The sequence below is a fragment of the Erpetoichthys calabaricus genome, chromosome 12, assembly GCF_900747795.2.
Source record: "Erpetoichthys calabaricus chromosome 12, fErpCal1.3, whole genome shotgun sequence".
Classification (NCBI taxonomy): Eukaryota; Metazoa; Chordata; class Cladistia; order Polypteriformes; family Polypteridae; genus Erpetoichthys; species Erpetoichthys calabaricus.
Window position 1 is genome coordinate 87,707,477 of NC_041405.2, and position 19,360 is coordinate 87,726,836.

Sequence of the window (19,360 nt, forward strand, 5' to 3'; positions counted from 1 at the left end):
CTGTACCACAGATCTTCTTGGTGTTTTTTAAAGTAGCACCTTTAAGCAGGAGATTTTCAGGACCCAGTGATCTAAACCAATATAAAATATGCTCATGATTTAAGATGTTATATAAATGTTATATTTTTTTCATTTATAGGTATATCTGGAAAAATAATGAAACATATAAAATTACAACAGTATTGAGTTTAATAACCTTTATTGTATATTCCCAAGAATATGTGGGGAAAATCTCTTATGGTCTGTGTGTACTTAAACCCATAAAGAAACTGAGGTTTTTAATTATTTCTACAAAAACTAACAAACAAGAAAAGTTACAAGTAATTAAACAACAAGAAGGATGTTTAAACGTGTTGTTGTTTTGATTTGTTTTCTTCCCGGCCCCCAATAATTAATTTCATCCACTGAATTACATTTCAGTAGCTGTGATAAAACTTATCTCTCATCTGTTATATGGGTGCTTTAACTACTTACTCTTTCTCTTTGAGTATAGGCAGTGTATGGGCAGACTTAGATAATAGGATTTAAGTGGCAGCAGGACTAATCACACATTATACATATATGCAATTCAATATATAAGTCACAAGGCAAATTAGAGATAACCATAATGTACTTCTTTCAAGATAACTAAAGATATCTGGAAATAAATTCTGACTAGTAAATATTTAAATTAGATACTGTACATTTAGTACTAAATTTAGACTAAATTCATAATGTCGACATCTGTAATACTGATTAGTTAAAACTATAATTATAGTACTCTGTACTCTTTAACTATTTAAAGCTACATTTATAGATAAAAAAATTCTAAATGTCATTTTAGCTAACACATTAAAAGGTATCTGTAATGATAAAGAGTAGACAGGTAATTACAGGGATCTCTAAATAAAAGCACCACAGAAGTCAATTGGAAGGGTCATTCACTTTCCTTTAGTCAAAATCTCATTACACATATTTCTAGTTTCAATTATAACTTGTAAAAATATAAGTGTAGGTATAGTAAAATAGGAATTTGGAGACATTAAATGTCAAAACACACTGTGGCTTCAACATTAAAGATGCTGATCAAATTTAAGAAAATGGGCCCAGATTTTATTGAAATACTTCTCTGTTAGTTGTAAGCTCTGCAAGAATATCTGTGATGCTGACTACAAAATACAAACTTTGCTCATCTTGACATTTGTCCAATGTGCTTACAGGAAGGAATAGTAAAGACAGTAAACAACTGACAAGACTTATACATGTACTATCTTACAAACAGACCTCAGTATGTGCGTCTCGGGAACTGCAGGTCTGACATTGTGGTCAGCAACACAGGAGCACCGCAGGGGACTGTACTTTCTCCGGTCCTGTTCAGCCTATATACATCGGACTTCCAATACAACTTGGAGACCTGCCACGTGCAAAAGTTCGCTGACGACACTGCTATCATGGGCTGCATCAGGAGTGGGCAGGAGGACCTCATCAAGGACTTTATTAAATGGTGCGACTCAAACCACCTACACCTGAACACCAGCAAAACCAAGGACCTGGTGGTGGATTTTAGGAGGCCCAGGCCCCTCCTGGACCGCGTGATCATCAGAGGTGACTGTGTGCAGAGGGTACAGACCTATAAATACCTGGGAGTGCAGCTGGATGATAAATTGGACTGGACTGCCAATACTGATTCTCTGTGCAAGAGAGGACAGAGCCGGCTATACTTCCTTAGAAGACTGGCGTCCTTCAACATCTGCAATAAGATGCTGCAGATGTTCTATCAGACGGTTGTGGCGAGCGCCATCTTCTACGCAGTGGTGTGCTGGGGAGGCAGCTTAAAGAAGAAGGATGCCTCACGCCTGGGCAAACTGGTGAGGAAGGCAGGCACTATTGTAGGTATGGAGCTAGACAGTTTGACATCTGTGGTAGAGCGACGGGCGCTAAGCAGGCTTCTATCAATTATGGAGAATCCACTGAATCCACTAAACAGTGTCATCTCCAGACAGAGGAGCAGCTTCAGCGACAGACTGCTGTCACTGTCCTGCTCCACTGACAGACTGAGGATATCGTTCCTCCCCCACACTATGCAACTCTTCAATTCCACTCGGGGGGGGGGGGGGGGTAAACGTTAACATTATTCAAAGTTATTGTCTGTTTTTACCTACATTTTTATTACTCTTTAATTTATTTTTTTTTTTTTGTATTAGTATGCTGCTGCTGGAGTATGTGAATTTCCCCTTGGGATTAATAAAGTATCTATCTATCTATCTATCTATCTATCTATCTATCTATCTATCTATCTATCTATCTATCTATCTATCTATCTATCTATCTATGTATCATTTTAATTCTACTACTTCTGGCAATCACATTCTTTGCCAAATTCTAGCCTTGTATATTAAAAAGTAGCAATTTTCACTGGGAATTCCTTTTCTTGCCAGTTCAACAAAATGTCACCTATATTATACTATAAGTCTTTGAGGCTGAACCCATTGTCCATCCCAAGGACTATATCGAGTGGAGAGTTTGGAAGTGAGTGGGTAAACACTCATTTGGCATGACTAGGATGTTTGCATAAGATGACCTTTTTTAAAAAAACATAAATATTCTAAAATTTAGTTAAATACACAAAAGAATGATATACCATAGTCTGCCGAACACATGTTGATACTGAAAAGCACAACCATGTATAAACAATAAAAGTTTCACATACTGTATGACAATAGAAATGACCCTCACCAGAAAGTGGTTGTCAAGACAACACTATGCAAAAATAGCAAGAGGTATTGAGAGGTGCAGAACCACCATTTATAACATCCATTCATTTTTAGTGCAACAATTTAGAAATTAAACTATATTAAAAGGAAATATGATCAAAATGAAAAATGTGATCTCCCTAGCATATTGAAATCAGTACAGTAAATGGCTTGAATTTACCAAAATATATGCAAAACCATTGAAGTTTATTTTTCACATTTTATTCCATGTTAAAGGCAAATCTATTTATAAATGTAATTCCTTTGTTATGTAATGAAAATTGTTAAATATCTGAACTTAAATCTTTTTACCTAAGTATAAATAATTAATTAATACAATCACATATAATTAATTGAATTTTGTTTTAATTTCTTCATTCATGGCTTGTTCCTTTTAAGTTGTTAAAAGAAGGATAACATTTTTAATAAAAAAAATATAACCAGGGCTTCCTTGTACAGTGGAACCAAGGGCCATGACCGTAATTACTTCCAAAACTCTGGTCACAACCCGATTTGGTCGTGACCCGAAGCAATTTCCCCCATAGAATTGTATGTAAATACAATTAATCCGTTCCGGACCGTACAAGCTGAATGTAAATATGTATTTTTTAAAGATTTTTAAGCACAAAAATAGTTAATAATACCATAGAATGCACAGCGTAATAGTAAACTAAATGTAAAAACATTGAATAACACTGAGAAAACCTTGAACAGATAAAACTAACATTGCAAGAGCTCACGCTAATAGCCTTACGAACCGATCACTGTAAACACTTTTTTTTAATGAGTTTTAAGCACAGGGAAAAAAGAACATTTGAACAAATCCAAACTTTATTTAAAAATCAACCATAAACAACCAACAAAGTAACACTGCAGGAGTTCACGCTAATAACCTTAAGAACTGATCGCTGTAAACACTTTTTTTTTTAATGAGTTTTAAGCACAGGGGGAAAAAATGAACATTTGAAAAATCCGTAATTTTTACAAAAACTAACCTTTCATGAGTCGAGTTCTGGCATGAAGGAAGTGAGAACAAACTGGGTGGAGAGGAGATTACAGTTTAGAGGTAAAGTCCCTCTGCGCGATGCACGTCTGACCGATAACAATGTACTGTACAGGGAGAGACTGAACATGTACGTAAATCACCAGCGCGTACGAACCGGAAGGGAAACAAAATAGAGCACAAAGAGTTCAGAGCGAATGCACAGGGAGAGACTGAACATGTGCGGAAATCATCGGCGCGTACGAACCGGAAGGGAAACTGGCTTGTTCATCACCCGAGTGTGTGGTCGTGAACTGATGCCAAAGTTTGGCGAACCTTTTGGTCGTAACCCGATTTGTATGTGTTCACAGACGTTCGTGACCCAAGGTTCCACTGTAATTGGAATTTAGCTTCTATAACCATTCTGTTTTAAAATTTCCAACTTTAAAAACTCTAATGTTTAGTTATGAACTGAACTCAACATTCACACATGTCTGTGTATGCTAAAGTTTGTTAACTTGATTTGTCTGTTGTTGTTATTGGGTATTAAAACTTCGAACTTGAAAAGTATGAAATTAATTGATGGAATTCACTTTTTTCAGGGTACAGTGTCCACAAGATTTTTGCCACACTAACACATCTTTATAAAAATGCTCATTACATATTCTATGTACTGTACATCCAAAGAACTTTTCCATTGAAAATCCAGTTTCTTTTTTCATTTTTTTAAAGAAAACAACAAATCATCTAAAGATTTTCTGATCTAATTTTCCTTCAGATGTTTAGATTAGACCCCTATTTCTTCTCAACCCTCACACTCAACACTGGCGTCCTACAAGGCTGTGTGTTGAGCCTACTACTATATGCATTCTATACTTATGACTGTGTACTCTCTCAATCCACCAACACCATCATTAAGTTCGCAGATGACACATCTCGAGAGGAGGCAAGGCAACCTATAGGGATGAGGTCCAAAGACTGACTGCATGGTGCACAAAGAACAACCTCGCACTTAACTCTATCAAAACAAAAGAACTTATAATAGACTCCTGGAGGAACAATAAAAATCACAACCCAATATACAGTACATCAATGGAGACTGTGTGGAAAGAGTACCTGCCTTCAAGTTTCTGGGTATACACATTACAGGAGATCTCTCCCGGTCCATAAACAGCACAGTGGCAGTTAAGAAGGCACAGCAGAGACTCTATTTCCTGAACATCCTGAGAAAAAAAAAACCTGAAAGAGAAGCTGCTGGTGTCCTTTTACTGCTGCTCCATTGAGTGTGTGCTGTCATACTGCATTTCTATGTGGCAGCTCAATGGCAAACAGGAGAGCCCTTCAGAGGATTATAAACTGCCCAGAAAATTATTGGCTGTACACTGCCCTCTTTGGAGGAAATCTTCAGCTCTCACTGCCTCAACAGAGCAGCCAACATCATGAAAGACCCTTCCAACCCTGGATATCACCTGTTTGAGTTGCTGCCCTCTGGTAGGCAGTTCAGGTCCATTCACTCATGGACTAACAGATTTAAGAACAGTTTCTACCCCAGAGCCATAACAGAACTGAATACTTCTAAATACTTATAATGATGGACAATGGCCAATATAACAACAGTCACTCTGGCACTACAAGTACATGTTTACATTCTTTGCAAGTTGTACTATATAACTGTTTCTTTTATTGCACTCAGTTCATATGTGCATTATACCTACAGTTAGGTCCATACACATTTGGACAGAGACAACTTTTTTCTAATTCTGGTTCTGTACACTACCACAATGAATTTTAAATGAAATAACTCAGATGCAGTTGAAGTGCAGACTTTCAGCTTTAATTCAGTGGGGTGAACAAAACGATTGCATAAAAATGTGAGGCAACTAAAGCATTTTTAACACAATCCCTTCATTTCAGGGGCTCAAAAGTAATTGGACAAATTAAATAACTGGAAATAAAATTTTCATTTCTAATACTTGGTTGAAAACCCTTTGCTGGCAATGACAGCCTGAAGTCTTGAACTCATGGACATCACCAAATGTTGGGTTTCCTCCTTTTTAATGCTCAGCCAGGCCTTTACTGCAGCTGCTTTCAGTTGTTGTTTGTTTGTGGGCCTTTCTGTCCCGAAGTTTAGTCTTCAACAAGTGACATGCATGCTCAATTGGGTTAAGATCAGGTGACTGACTTGTCCATTCAAGAATTTTCCACTTCTTTGCTTTAATAAACTCCTGGGTTGCTTTGGCTGTATGTTTTGGGTCATTGTCCATTTGTATCATGAAACGCCGCCCAATCAATTTGACTGCATTTTGCTGGATTTGAGCAGACAGTATGTCTCTGAACACCTCAGAATTCATTCGGCTGCTTCTGTCCTGTGTCGCATCATCAATAAACACTAGTGTCCCAGTGCAACTGGCAGCCATGCGCGCCCAAGCCATCACACTGCCTCCACCATGTTTTACAGATGATGTGGTATGCTTTAGATAATGAGCTGTTCCACACCTTCTCCATACTTTTTTCTTGCCATCATTCTGGTAGAGGTTGATCTTGATTTCATCTGTCCAAAGAATGTTTTTCCAGAACTGTGTTGGCTTTTTTAGATGTTCTTTAGCAAAATCCAGTCTAGCCTTTCTATTCTTGAGGCTTATGAGTGGCTTGCACCTTGCAGTGCACCCTCTGTATTTACTTTCATGTAGTCTTCCCTTTATGGTAGACTTGGATATCGATACGCCTACCCCCTGGAGAGTGTTGTTCACTTGGTTGGCTGTTGTGAAGGAGTTTCTCTTCACCATGGAAATGATTCTGCAATCATCCACCACTGTTGTCTTCCGTGGACGTCCAGGTCTTTTTGCGTTGCTGAGTTCACCAGTGCTTGCTTTCTTTCTCAGGATGTACCAAACTGTACATTTTGCCACTCGTAATATTGTAGCAATTTCTCGGATGGGTTTTTTCTGTTTTCGCAGCTTAAGGATGACTTCTTTCACCTGCATGAAGAGCTCCTTTGACTGCAAGTTGTCTGTTCACAGCAAAATCTTCCACATGCAAGCACCACACCTCAAATCAACTCCAGGCCTTTTATCTGCTTAATTGATAATGACATAACAACAGACTTGCCCACACCTGCCCATGAAATAGCCTTTGAGTCAGTTGTCCAATTACTTTTGAGCTCCTGAAATGAAGGGATTGTGTTAAAAAAATGCTTTAGTTGCCTCATATTTTTATGCAATCGTTTTGTTCACCCCACTGAATTAAAGCTGAAAGTCTGCACTTCAACTGCATCTGAGTTGTTTCATTTAAAATTCATTGCGGTAATGTACAGAACCACAGTTGTCTCTGTCCAAATATTTATGAACCTAACTGTATGTGCAATATTTAGCTATTCCATTGTATTGTATTAAATTGTACTGCATTATAATTTAATTTTGTCCATTATATAGGAATACACCTTAGGATTGCAGCAATTTTGTTGTACTAAGTGAATTGACAATAAAAGGAATCTGAATATATAAAAAAAATAACTTGTTAACTATTGTTTCTAGGGTACCACTTTAAAAGCTAACTGACAATTTTAGAATAAATAAGATAGGTAGGCCCAATTCTCAGCTGCGAGTCACCACTACTTGGAACACAGTACGGCTCCAAACAAGACAGAGAAATAGCTCTGGGTAGGTTACGATGGTGGTGTAAAATAAAAGTGAGCATACTTGCCTTACAAGCAGCTTTGTTCTCTTTTTCTTTAATCAAACATTTTAATCAATATATTTGTCATAGCCCCATGCTGCCCTGGGGTCATATTATATCTGGAATTATTTACTGAAAGTTGGGGTTTCAGGAAATGACAAATTGCACTGTACTATTATATGACACTTGTTCTGCTCCTGAGGCACATATCTGAAGGACTAAAGCACCCTATTGCTAATATCCTAAGTTGGTTGTTAACGTTCTTGAACATACATGCAGCAATTTTTAAATAATGCTGGAAAAACATTCATACAAATAGATGCCAACTAAGCTTCATTTATACAGACAAACAATAAAAACTTGTTCATTTTAAATAAAAGATGGCACGGTGGAGTAGTCATTAGTGCTGCTGTCTTACAGCTCCAGAATCCCGGCTTTGAACCACAGACATGGAACTGCCTGGGTGTAGTTTACACATTCTTCCTGTGTCTGCTTGGATTCTTTGAGCAGCTTAGGTTAATTATCAACTCTAGGCTGGACCAATGCATATGAGGGTGTTTTTGTGAGTGTTCCTAATGATATACAGGACTGTATCCAGAGCTGGATTCTACCTTGCACCATACAGTATGTTTCCTGTGAAACTGAAGTGGCTATCTTGTTTGAAAAAGTACAAGTAGCTTTCACCTTTCTAATTTATAAGTACATGAAAAATTGACAGATATAATGTATAATGCATCACTGCTTGGTGCATTTTTGGTTAAGTAAACTGTACCATCATCATCTTTAATATTAAACAGAAACAAATACCATTGTCAATTAATGGTTGGAAGGCTCTCATTTGTGACATTTAGAAATTAATTTCCAAAATGTAAAATTAAAATAAACAAAATTAAGTAGCAAATGTCTTTCATCAATTCTGTTGTAAATAACAAACATCTTTTTATTCTGTACCTCATACATGTGCCTCTGAAATAAAAGAGAAAAAGCTCACCTCACTGTGGAATCCTGGCCTTCTTTGTAAATGTGTATTCGGCCAACAAACCTGTAAAGAAGTGGTGACACTTAAATATAAAATATTCCTACTTGCAAGCCATGATAAAATTAAACCCATTTTATTCATCATTTATTATTATTTCTTTATTTACTCATAATAAAATATGACTTTATTGCAGAGCAGAGCAGCCAAAGGGTATCAATGAAGAAAGGCATATTCTTACTCCTGCAGATGCTGAAATAAGCTGTTGATGCTGTTAGTTCAAAATTCAAACATGTAAACCAAAGTAAGGCTCATGGCAGAGATGGAACCAGACATAAATCGATAAAAAAATGAACAGACCACAGAGTGGTCCATGACCTTTGCAAAAGAGAAGTGATTAACCCAGTGCCCAAGAACAACAGACTTAGGAAAATAAATGATCTGCTGTACTGTGTAAAAGACTTAGGCACTTGTTAAAAATTGTTGGAAAAATGGAAATGTAAAGGCAATATGAAAATTAGGTGGTAATCACAATAGATAGCAACTGATGCAATAAAACAGATTCAAAATGGCTTACAGGAAAGTGGACTACTGAAAATGTTGTTGTGGGAGAAAAAAGCTTCAGCATGAGAGGTTGTTGGCAGGGGCATTGTATGGTGGCCAAGAAAAGACACAGGAGACAGCAGATAACCACCCTGCTATACCTGCCCAAACCACCACCCTTCAAAGCCATTACAATATGTTTCTGTATTCATACTATGTTAAAACTACCTCTGACAACAAAGTTTCTCACAACAAATTGCAATCTTTGAACTCATCTTATTCATTTACTAAGGTATTACCATATAGTGTTACATCTCATATTGTGTGCTTTATTTTGTCACATTATGTTTCTTTATTTTTATTATTTTTATAAAAAATGTTTCCATAAAAGGTGTATATATGAGGGTAAATCGGAAAGTAAAGTAAAACTATCAAAAAGTAAAGGCAACTTGAAAATTATGCAGTAACCACAAAATAAAAGCGCACACACACACTCATAACCCAGAAATCAGTCATCGAGTCAGTTCTGTTAAGAACTCATGTCTGTGAAGACATTTCTGCTATAGTTGTGTGTTTTTTTTTTATTTAAGTCTTTTAATTATACGATATATATATATATATTTCCCTTGAAACCTTACTCTTTACTGTTTGAATTGGTAACTGAGATCCCAGGAAGCTAAGATGCAAGTACCTTTTGTCATCTTTAGTTAATGATTGGGTCTTTTAGTGTTTCATCTTATGAACTTTAAGGTATAATCAATTTATTTATTTATTATTTTAGCTTTATACTGAAGAATTCATCATTCAAGGCAGAAGAAATTAACATTTAATTTTTTTTTTTTTTGAGCAAATTTATTTATTTCACCCATCAAGCCTTGCTACATATAATTGGTAATAGCATGCATTCAGCAAAATCTCATGTGACAATGCTAGCAAAGAGCACATCATGTAATTTTTTTTTATCTTTCACTGTTCTGCTCTTCACTCTAGCCCTCCTCTCTTTGCCTCCCCAAACAAGGCCAAGATCAAACACTTCATAGTCCCAGTACTCTGACTTTCTATGAAACACGACATGCCCACAACACAGTTTCCCCAGCAATGAGTAGTAAGTTGCTAAATATAACAAAACATACTAATTACTATAAATACTCCCAGGAAGACTTTCAAATGATGAAAATAAAACTGGATAAGCAATAAAGAAATACCAAATAATGGGAAGCAAAAAAAAGGAAATATAAATAATACATATAATGATTCTAAGTATGTCTACATATATATATTTACTAATATAGTAATTTACTAAGAAATATATATGTCTATGTATATATATATGTCCCTAATAAAGCACAGGTGTAGTCACAAAATAAAGTTTCTCAATGAGAAAAACTATGGAATAAAAAACAGTTTATGGTCTTCCATGTTCCCATATACTGTAGACCAGGGGTGTTGAACTCCGGACCTGGAGGGCCGCAGTGCCTGCAGGTTTTCATTCTGACCCTTTTCCTAATCAATGACCAGTTTTCACTGCTAATTAACTTCTTTTTCCTTCATTTTAATATCCCTGATTTTAAGGATTCAGTCCCCTGAATTTATTCCTTTCTTCATTAAATGGTGGCCGGAATGAAATGAAATGAAATGTGAAACGAGCTAACAGATGACCAGCTAAACCAATTTCACTCCAACTAATCTTTTAATGAGAAGCTGATTCTTGCTGTTAATTAAACCCATTATTTAATTCAATGGCTTGTTGCTGCTCTCATTCTGCCACAGCAGACATTTCCAAAACTGTTGATTTTTCTAAGAACATCGTCAAAATGTTTCGGTGACCGGAGCACTCAACCTTACCGAGACCATCACCTTTCTTTATTTTTATATACTACTGTATGTGATGGGGAGAGGTAAGATGGTCATGAGGTGACTTGTTTTGTGTCTCATTATTGTTTGGTTGCTAATTAAGGAAAAAGAAACAACTAAGGGGCCTGAGTCAAGTTAATTAAAACTAAGGCAAAAGAAGTTAATTAGCAGCAAAAACTGGTCACTAATGAAGAAGATAGTTAGAATGAAAACCTGCAGCCATTCGGCCCTTCAGGACTGGAGTTCGACACCCGTGCTGTAGTCTGTCAAACTAAAGCCTTTCACGTTGTCAGTTGGCTGTTTACTTAAATACACACCAAGTACAAGCATTATCAACAAAAGTAAAAAGACAATTTCTCGATGCTGGCCATAACACTCATTTCTTGTCATCCACTGTCTAATGTCTGTCTTCTTTTGCCCATTTTAACCTTTTCTTTTTATGCGCCAGTTTCAGATATGGTTGTTCCTTCAATCTCAGTTTAAATCAGTTTAATGGTATGTTAATAAAAAAGTATCCATTTCTATCAAAAACATGAACACTTATGGGTGATTTCTAACTTCTGAATGCTAGTGTAGGTTCATATACTTAGAGGATACAACAATTCAACAAGTAGGAGAATTAAAATAAATGACAGATGAATTAACAACACATACATGTCATTACAACACATATACATCATACGTTACATATACTGATCAATTTAGTCTTTGAAAGTTTGCAATGCTTTATTTAGCAATGCTGTTTTTTATATTTCCTCATGACAGATTAGTAACTGATGCTTACTCCAGCATGCTCATTGGTGTTTAAGTTTCAAAATCTTCTCCATCTGGTCAGGCATATTAAATGAGTGGAAGGGTAATCTTAAAAAAAAAAAAACACTTCAATTCGGCTGGGTAAAGAAGACCATATCAACATATGTCCATCCAGTTTCTTAAACTGCTTATCCTGGACAGGGTTGTGGGGAAGCTGAAGCCTATTCCAGCAAGCATCAGGTGCAAAGCTGGGAACTCCCCCAGATAAGTTGCCAGTACATCACATGGAGAACACCCCCACACCCCTACACACTAGGGCAAATTTAACAACGTCAATGGGAGGAAACCAGAACACCCAAATGGAAACCCACACAGATACTGGGAGAATATGCAAACTTCATACAGGGAGCACCCCATTTTCCTTGTTCTGAGGAAGCAACATTACCATTGCGCTATCATGCCCCCTACAATATTAATATTTGTTTTTAATAAAACAAAATAACAGAGAGCACTATCCCGCAGACCACAGTCCAGATAATGAAAAAGGTGTTCATTTAAAAGGAGAAAAGAATCACTGATTACCAACTTGGCTCAAATGAAAACCTATAGGCACAGTGGTCCCACAGGAACAAGCTGAAGGAATACTGTCTAAATAATAGCAACAACCATTTTAAAGCAACACAAAAGGTTATGGATGGAATGTTTTCTTTTATTAAAAGGACAAATGTAAATATGTTTTTTTGATACTTACTTGTAGAGGTCTGGTTGTGGCTGTTCACACTCAATGGTAGCACTGAGGAAACTTATTTCCTTTTCCCAGCGGTCACATACAGTAAAGTGAGTCTAGAGGTGGGGGTAGAAAGGAGAGAGAGAAATCTGTTAAAAAAAACACAATCAGGAATGCATCTCCAGCATCAGTTCTCTAGATTGGAATTAATGATCCACAAGTTCCAAATCGCTGCCTCTCTGACAAGACGGATTCAATCTATTAAATCCAATCTCGTCTTCAATGTATATGGCTCTAAGAAAAATTCTAAGCTGTTAGGAAAAGTGTGCCATGAACAGTCACATACTATAAAGGCATTAAAAATATGATACCTTAGCTATGGGGAACAAAGAGCAAGATTCGAATCAACTAACTGTCTCATGAAACGTAAGTGGGGTGTAATTGTAATATTATTTGCTTATAAAAATGAACACAGAGAAGAAACTCATATAAATATGGTTTTCTGTTCTTAGCATGGGAAAAATAAAGCTCAGGAGAGTAGTAAATACAGTCAGAGGTTTGCCTGGAGTATCTCTGATGTAATAAAGATTTCATTCATCTGACAACAGTGCCCATAATAGGAGTTACAGCTAAACACAATATAACTAAATTTATAAAACTCATTACAAATCAAATGGCAAAAAAAGGACTACACTGAATGTACCTGTTTGTCAAATTCCAGAAAAGAAATATACTTTCTTAAACAAATGACTGTTAAGAGCAGAAACGAAAGTGCAAGGTTACACACAATTTCACTAATCCTTTAAGTGCAGGTGTTGGTGAGACGAATTAAGTAATTTTAGCAGATGCCAAAAAGTTACCTTGTGGTTGGACTCTCCATCCAGACTGGCAGTAGTAACAAAGCAAGTACAATCATCTCGACTTGACTGCAGGAGAATAAGATCACAAGGGAATGTCTCATCTTCTGTGACCTCCACAATGTCCCCAACCTGTAAAAATATGCACAGTTCACTTTCAGGAACAAATAATGCCTGCAACTCATCCCATTTCCCAACTCATGCCATTTCTTAAATATACTGTATAGAAATGAATCTATATTGCTTTAATATCAATATCTTCAATGATCCATTCTTGTCTTTCCAGAAATGCAAAATGTGTATAACTATTTAGATACAAGCAAAGCTACAAATCAAAAATCTTCAATACATTCATTTTCAATTTACCAAACCATCAAAGACAGAACCATTAAAATAATCCATTTAAACCCTTAAAACATTCTTTAACAACATAATTAAATCTTCAGTCTTATTAAAATAATTATTAATATACACTGTTGTGAAAAATTAAGGTGTGGGTTCTTTAACATATTTGTATGCATGAATATCTGACTTTCATTTCAATAATATTAATAAATAAAATTGATGTAATTTGATAAACAAAAAAAAATATTCTTTGAAACTAGTTTTTCAACAAAATAATTCAGAAGTTCAATTGTCAGTTGTGGAAAAAATAAATACTCCACTAGCTTCAATAGCTGGTGTTGCTCATCTTTGGCAGAAACAAAGCTCTTGAAGGAATTTCTAGTAGTTGTCATCTGCTTATAGAATTTCAAATATTTGATATTTCAGGGCTTTGTTGCACGTACTACCTGTTTCAAGTTCCCCACAGCATTTCTATCATATTAATATGCACTCTTTATTTTTGACATTCCACAATAATCTATTTTTTCTTTTGAGGCAATTTTTTGTGAATTTGCTTCAGTGTTTTGATAACTGTTACAATATAAGATTCACTTACAGTTCATCTTTATTTTTTTGACAGATGGCATAACATTCTCCTGTTTCTAGCGCAACCTTTAAATTTACAGTTGATTCTGATGCAAAGTTGGTTAGGAAGAAAAGCAATACCAAATAATACTACTTCCGCTGCCATGTTTTGCGGCTGGTACAGTAAGAGGTTCTTTTGGTCAAAAATAGTTTTTTTGTTTTCACCATCTGGCATTGAGGTGAAACAGTTATAACTTTGTCTCATTTGTCCAAAGCATGTTATTGTACCAACAATCCTATACCTCACTTTGGTGTTAGATGACAAACTTAATTTCTGCATCAATATTTTTTGAAGCAATTAGTCCAGAACAGGGTCACGGGGGTGCTGGAGCTTATCCCAGTTAGCACAGAGCACAACTGAGGAGCAAACCCTAAACAGGGCACCAATCCATTGCAGAGTGAACACATACACACACACACAGACCTACAACCACACATTTGGGCCAACTTTGTATCGCCAATCTACCTAACCTGTATGGATTTCGACTGTGGGAGGAATCCCACACAGACATGAGGAGAACAAGCAAGCTCCACACAGAGAGGACCCAGGATGCAAACCCTGGTCTCCTTACTGCAAGGCTGCAGCGCTACCACTGAGTCACCATGCTGTCCAGACTCATAGGTATCAACAATATTTCTTCTGAGGATCCTATAGAGTTTTTTTGATCTTGTCATGATGTAACCATATAAATCAGTTGATAAGACCAAACTAGCACAACACAGGTTCCTGGTGCTTATATAATGTAGGGCCTTCCAAGATACTTTCTAATGATGAAGCATGTTCACATTTGGGTAAACCCCAACTTTTCCCAAATTGCATTTCTGTTGATTTAAATAGTAAAAATGACAGAAAAATGTGATTTTGCAATGCTATGTTAAATTAGACCACCTTTTTCTATCAGTATTGTTGAAATGATGACTACATATTATTTTCTTGTAAAATGTTAAAATGACAAACTTTTTAATGGAGCAGGCTTACTTATTCACACAACTGTAAATAATTCAGAAAGTAGATAACATAATTAACATAGATAATCAGTATGTTCCTGTGATTTGGGCTTTAAAGGGCTTTTCTGGCATAGATGCTTTAAATTTGCTTCATTTGCACACATAATAATAATTACTTACTTTGGCTGTAGTAAACAAATATTTTTACTTAAAGACAGGTACTGAATGAAATAAACAGCATGGATTTTAAGCTGCACTATATATATATTAGGGAAAAATGGTATGACAATTTAAACAAAATGGTACATTTTGTGAAAACCACAGCTTGCTAAATTGTTCTAAACAAGCAGGGAGAGGAAATGAACTTGGACACTGAGATGTTATTTAGTTGTATGTAATCAAGGAGAGCATTTATAAAGTATCCAAGAATTTTAACATTTTAACTACATTTATTTTATCCACAAAATCGTTTAGTCATTAGCTTTTTTAAATGAACCTCTTATAAAAATATAAGCATTGGTACAAAAATGGATGATAACAATATAGATAAATCACACCTGTTAAGAACTGCAAAACCCCTATGTTCAAGTTTTCTGGTCATGGGACTTTAAAAATTTCAAAAGCCAAAATTAAAATCTGCATGTTCATGTCTGAGGAAGAGGTTTTTTCATTTATCCTTAATTGTGTGACACTGCCATTTTACAATTTGAGCAACTGCTAGAAAACACTGCATATTTGCTAGTTAACCACCTCCCAGGAGGCATCACAGTTCACATCACAAAGACTTGGATATAAACTACAGTGTACCACTATCAGTTCTTTGTCCAAAATTATGGATTTGAACTATGGACAAGTGCTGCTATAGTGCTAATGTAGTGCTAATGAGTCTTAGCTTTCCACATCTGAATTCAATTCTCAGTCTTATCTTTTTGGATCTAATTGAAGTTTTGTCCTTTTGCTAAAACGTCCATCAGTTCTTACTTGACTATGATGATGTTTAACCCTTAAGGTTTTTAACAACAATCCCTAGTCTACTTAGAAATCCGCTTCTTTTAGTTTAGGACTCAAAAACCATACACATCTCCAGGTGTATTGAAAATAATATAGAGCACAGGGTAACAGACACCCATAAACTGAAAAGCTGTGAAGACTGACTCAAGTAAATAAATTAAAGGTGGTGCCTTTTCCAATATAAGAAATGCCGGTTTCACACAGGAGATTCTAAGAGGTGGATATCTAGAAGTCCCCCCCATAAGAAATTTTAGACTTTTCTAGCATGAATCAAAGAGGAATTTTCTGGATTAAGCCAGATGGCAGTACGAAACCATGCGAAGAAAGGAACCGGGTACACTAGGGGAACAAAAATGGCAGAGTGGATCATGTGTAACAATTTTCTTACTGTAGCAGTAACTTAATTTAGTGGAGGCATTAGAAATTCATGGATTTCATAGTATGAATAATGTGACAAGAGTTGTTCTTCCAAAGTCTCAAAATTAATAATTTGCTTGGATTTTTTCCAGATATTTTTTTTTTTTTTTGTTCTTTATTTCGCCTTATACAATTTCTTGTATTAGGAATTTGTTAGTTTTCGCATACCCCTTGGGGTCAGAGCACAGGGTCAGCCATTGTACAGCGCCCTGGAGCAATTACAGGTTAAGGGTCTTGCTCAAGGGCCCAGCAGAGTAGGATCTCTTTTGGCAGTGACGGGGATTCGAACCAGCAACCTTCTGGATACCAGCGCAGATCCTTAGCCTCAGAGCACAAGTATTTATGCAGTAAATCTGAAACTCTGCCATCTGAATCAACAGTGCATGGAGCTTAGTTCTGGTGTTAGAAATGCACAATTCATACTTCTTATCAACCACAAGGGGGTGCATTTTCACTAAAACAGAGAGTTGGGATTCAAATTAAAACCTCACAGCTTTCTACTGAGAGCAAACAAGCAGTCTCCATAATGGCTTATTGTTTAATTAGAGAGTGAAGCAGAGGAGAAAAGGTATGGGAAGGTAAAGTTACACAGTGAAGCACGACTGCACAGAAAGAGAGGTAAAGGAAAAGAATCTTTAACAAATGGTAGACGAGTTGGAGAAAAAAAATGTACCTGATCAGTACAGGACTGTGTTGTGATATGAAAAGGAAAGGGAATTCTCTAGCAGAGGAATAGAGTATGCAAAAAGAATAATAGATGTTAGATCTGTATAAACATGGCATAATGAAAATGTGGAATAAGGAGAACATGTGAAAATAAGAATAGGGCTCTATCTAAATGAGACATAATTATGGCATTAGTGTCAGTACCAACTGGGATCCCATAATATTGGTACTTAACACATTTGCAGGTGAGTCTGGGGAAGTACTGTATATACTGAGATACATGCTAGCTTACTACTCCTTAGATTTGATAACAAATAGCAGAAACCAATGCCACAATTGACCACGTCTTCCCTAATGAAAATGAACACACCAAATTTTCTGCACCAAGCACACAAGAAACATACAACTTTAAAGTGTCTCTTTCTTGGTAGTGGACAGTGGATAATAGAGCTAATCCAACACACTGATAAACCGTGGACCAAAAATCAAGGCTCTTAATGTTTCCAGACATAATATTATTAGTCATGATTGAATAAAGAGCAAAGGAAGGAATGTAAAAATAGAACAATAATGGAAATGCATGGCAGCCAGCAAACTCCTGATAATAACTTCAAAGCCATATAACACCTCCCAAGCTCTTCCTGCAAATCCATTATACACCACCTTTCTCTCTAATTTTGTTTTGAAAATCTACCCTAACCATCTGCACATCCCACAGCCCTGTGTCAGGCTCCCACATTTTAAATAACATATGCACAAAATAAACCAACAGCAACCAACTCGATCCATCCTCCATCTACAGAGCACAACATAGATGTTGTGTTGAGGATAGCAGCAAACATGAGTCCTATGGTAACCAAACCAAATAAGAAGCAGCGCCTAGTGCCCTGAAGCAATGCTATTGTTGCCATGATTCCCCTTTCTCCCAAATCCAAAAGTCCATCTATAACAATATGGAGTTTGAAAAGGGTGCCTGGAAGCAGTCTGTAAAACCAGTCCATAACCATAGTATTACTAAGTGTGAACAGTTGGTCTGAAAATATTGGTAGTTCATGAGTAGGAAGAAGGAAAGTCAATAACTGTTTGGGATCACAGCATACAGTATCACGGATAAAAGATAGTGTTTATTATATTGGGAAGGAGCCAACCTAAAGTTTATCTGTCACAAATACCCCAGCACTGTAGCAAATGACTTGGCTGCAGAGTATAAAATTCTTTATTTCTGTCTACTCCTCTTTCAGATCAGTCATTTATACACTTAGATTGGAAACATTTGTTTGCATTGTTGTATTTAGGTGTGGAGATGTGTCCATTTTTATGATTAATCAGTAATAGTTTTTACATATTAAAACTACTTCAATTGATTCTAGATTTTGTAATTTCAAATCAAAGTTTACAGACAAATACTGAAATCTGAGCAGTATACTTAACAATCTTTAATAGTTTGATAAGTTATATTCACAAAAAAATAAAAAAGCTATAAAGAAGTGTTACAATATTGAAAAGGTCAACATTTATTTATCTAATGCCACTGAGAAGTACACTAGGATCATGTAAAAACTTCTGATCCATACTAAGCAGTAGTGAGGACCACAAGTTTTTTATGGAAAAAGAACAATGTTTCATATACAATTATAAAACTATTTTGGCATAAGGTAACTCTAGAGCTTTTTTCTTGTTTAAAACATTAACCAATCAAATTCAGCTGGGTCAAATAAGACAATTACAGCAGAGTCTCTGTTTTCTGTTTAAAAGGTTTAAATCAGTTTTTGTTTCAGAAACATATGTGCAATCATTCTGTTAGAATTTACTTGAAGTGTTGATTCATTGCATAGCTGAACAGAAGTCCAGCCAAATAACAAACAACAGAAAACAAAATTACATACTATATAATATATATTGTGTTATTCAGCCTGATGCATTGCAATGGTTATTTGTATTCACGGCATCTCCTAGTAGACCTCTTAAGAATAAGCAATCATCTCCAAGTAAATATCCCAAAAACAAGCACTAGGTACTGAAATTACAGGGCATCCTATTTGTAGATATGAAGTTCTAAAAAATGTAATCAAATGAGATCTTCTATCTTTGTAGACTAATTTACACTGCAAATCATAAACAAATACACATTAAAAATGCAACAACAAAGTACAGGTGCTGGTCATAAAATTAGAATATCATGACAAAGTTGATTTATTTCAGTAATTCCATTCAAAAAGTGAAACTTGTATATTAGATTCATTCATTACA

The 19,360-nt window shown here is 35.9% G+C and overlaps 1 protein-coding gene across 1 annotated transcript in view; it reads right to left on the reverse strand.

Moving 5' to 3' along the window:
* atp11c (ATPase phospholipid transporting 11C) overlaps nt 1–19,360 on the reverse strand; it is a 196,463-nt gene that overhangs the window by 104,798 nt on the left and 72,305 nt on the right. The window contains 4 exon segments of the mRNA XM_051935386.1: nt 7–71; nt 8,381–8,431; nt 12,267–12,358; nt 13,103–13,231. Coding sequence (XP_051791346.1) covers nt 7–71; nt 8,381–8,431; nt 12,267–12,358; nt 13,103–13,231 — 337 coding nt within the window.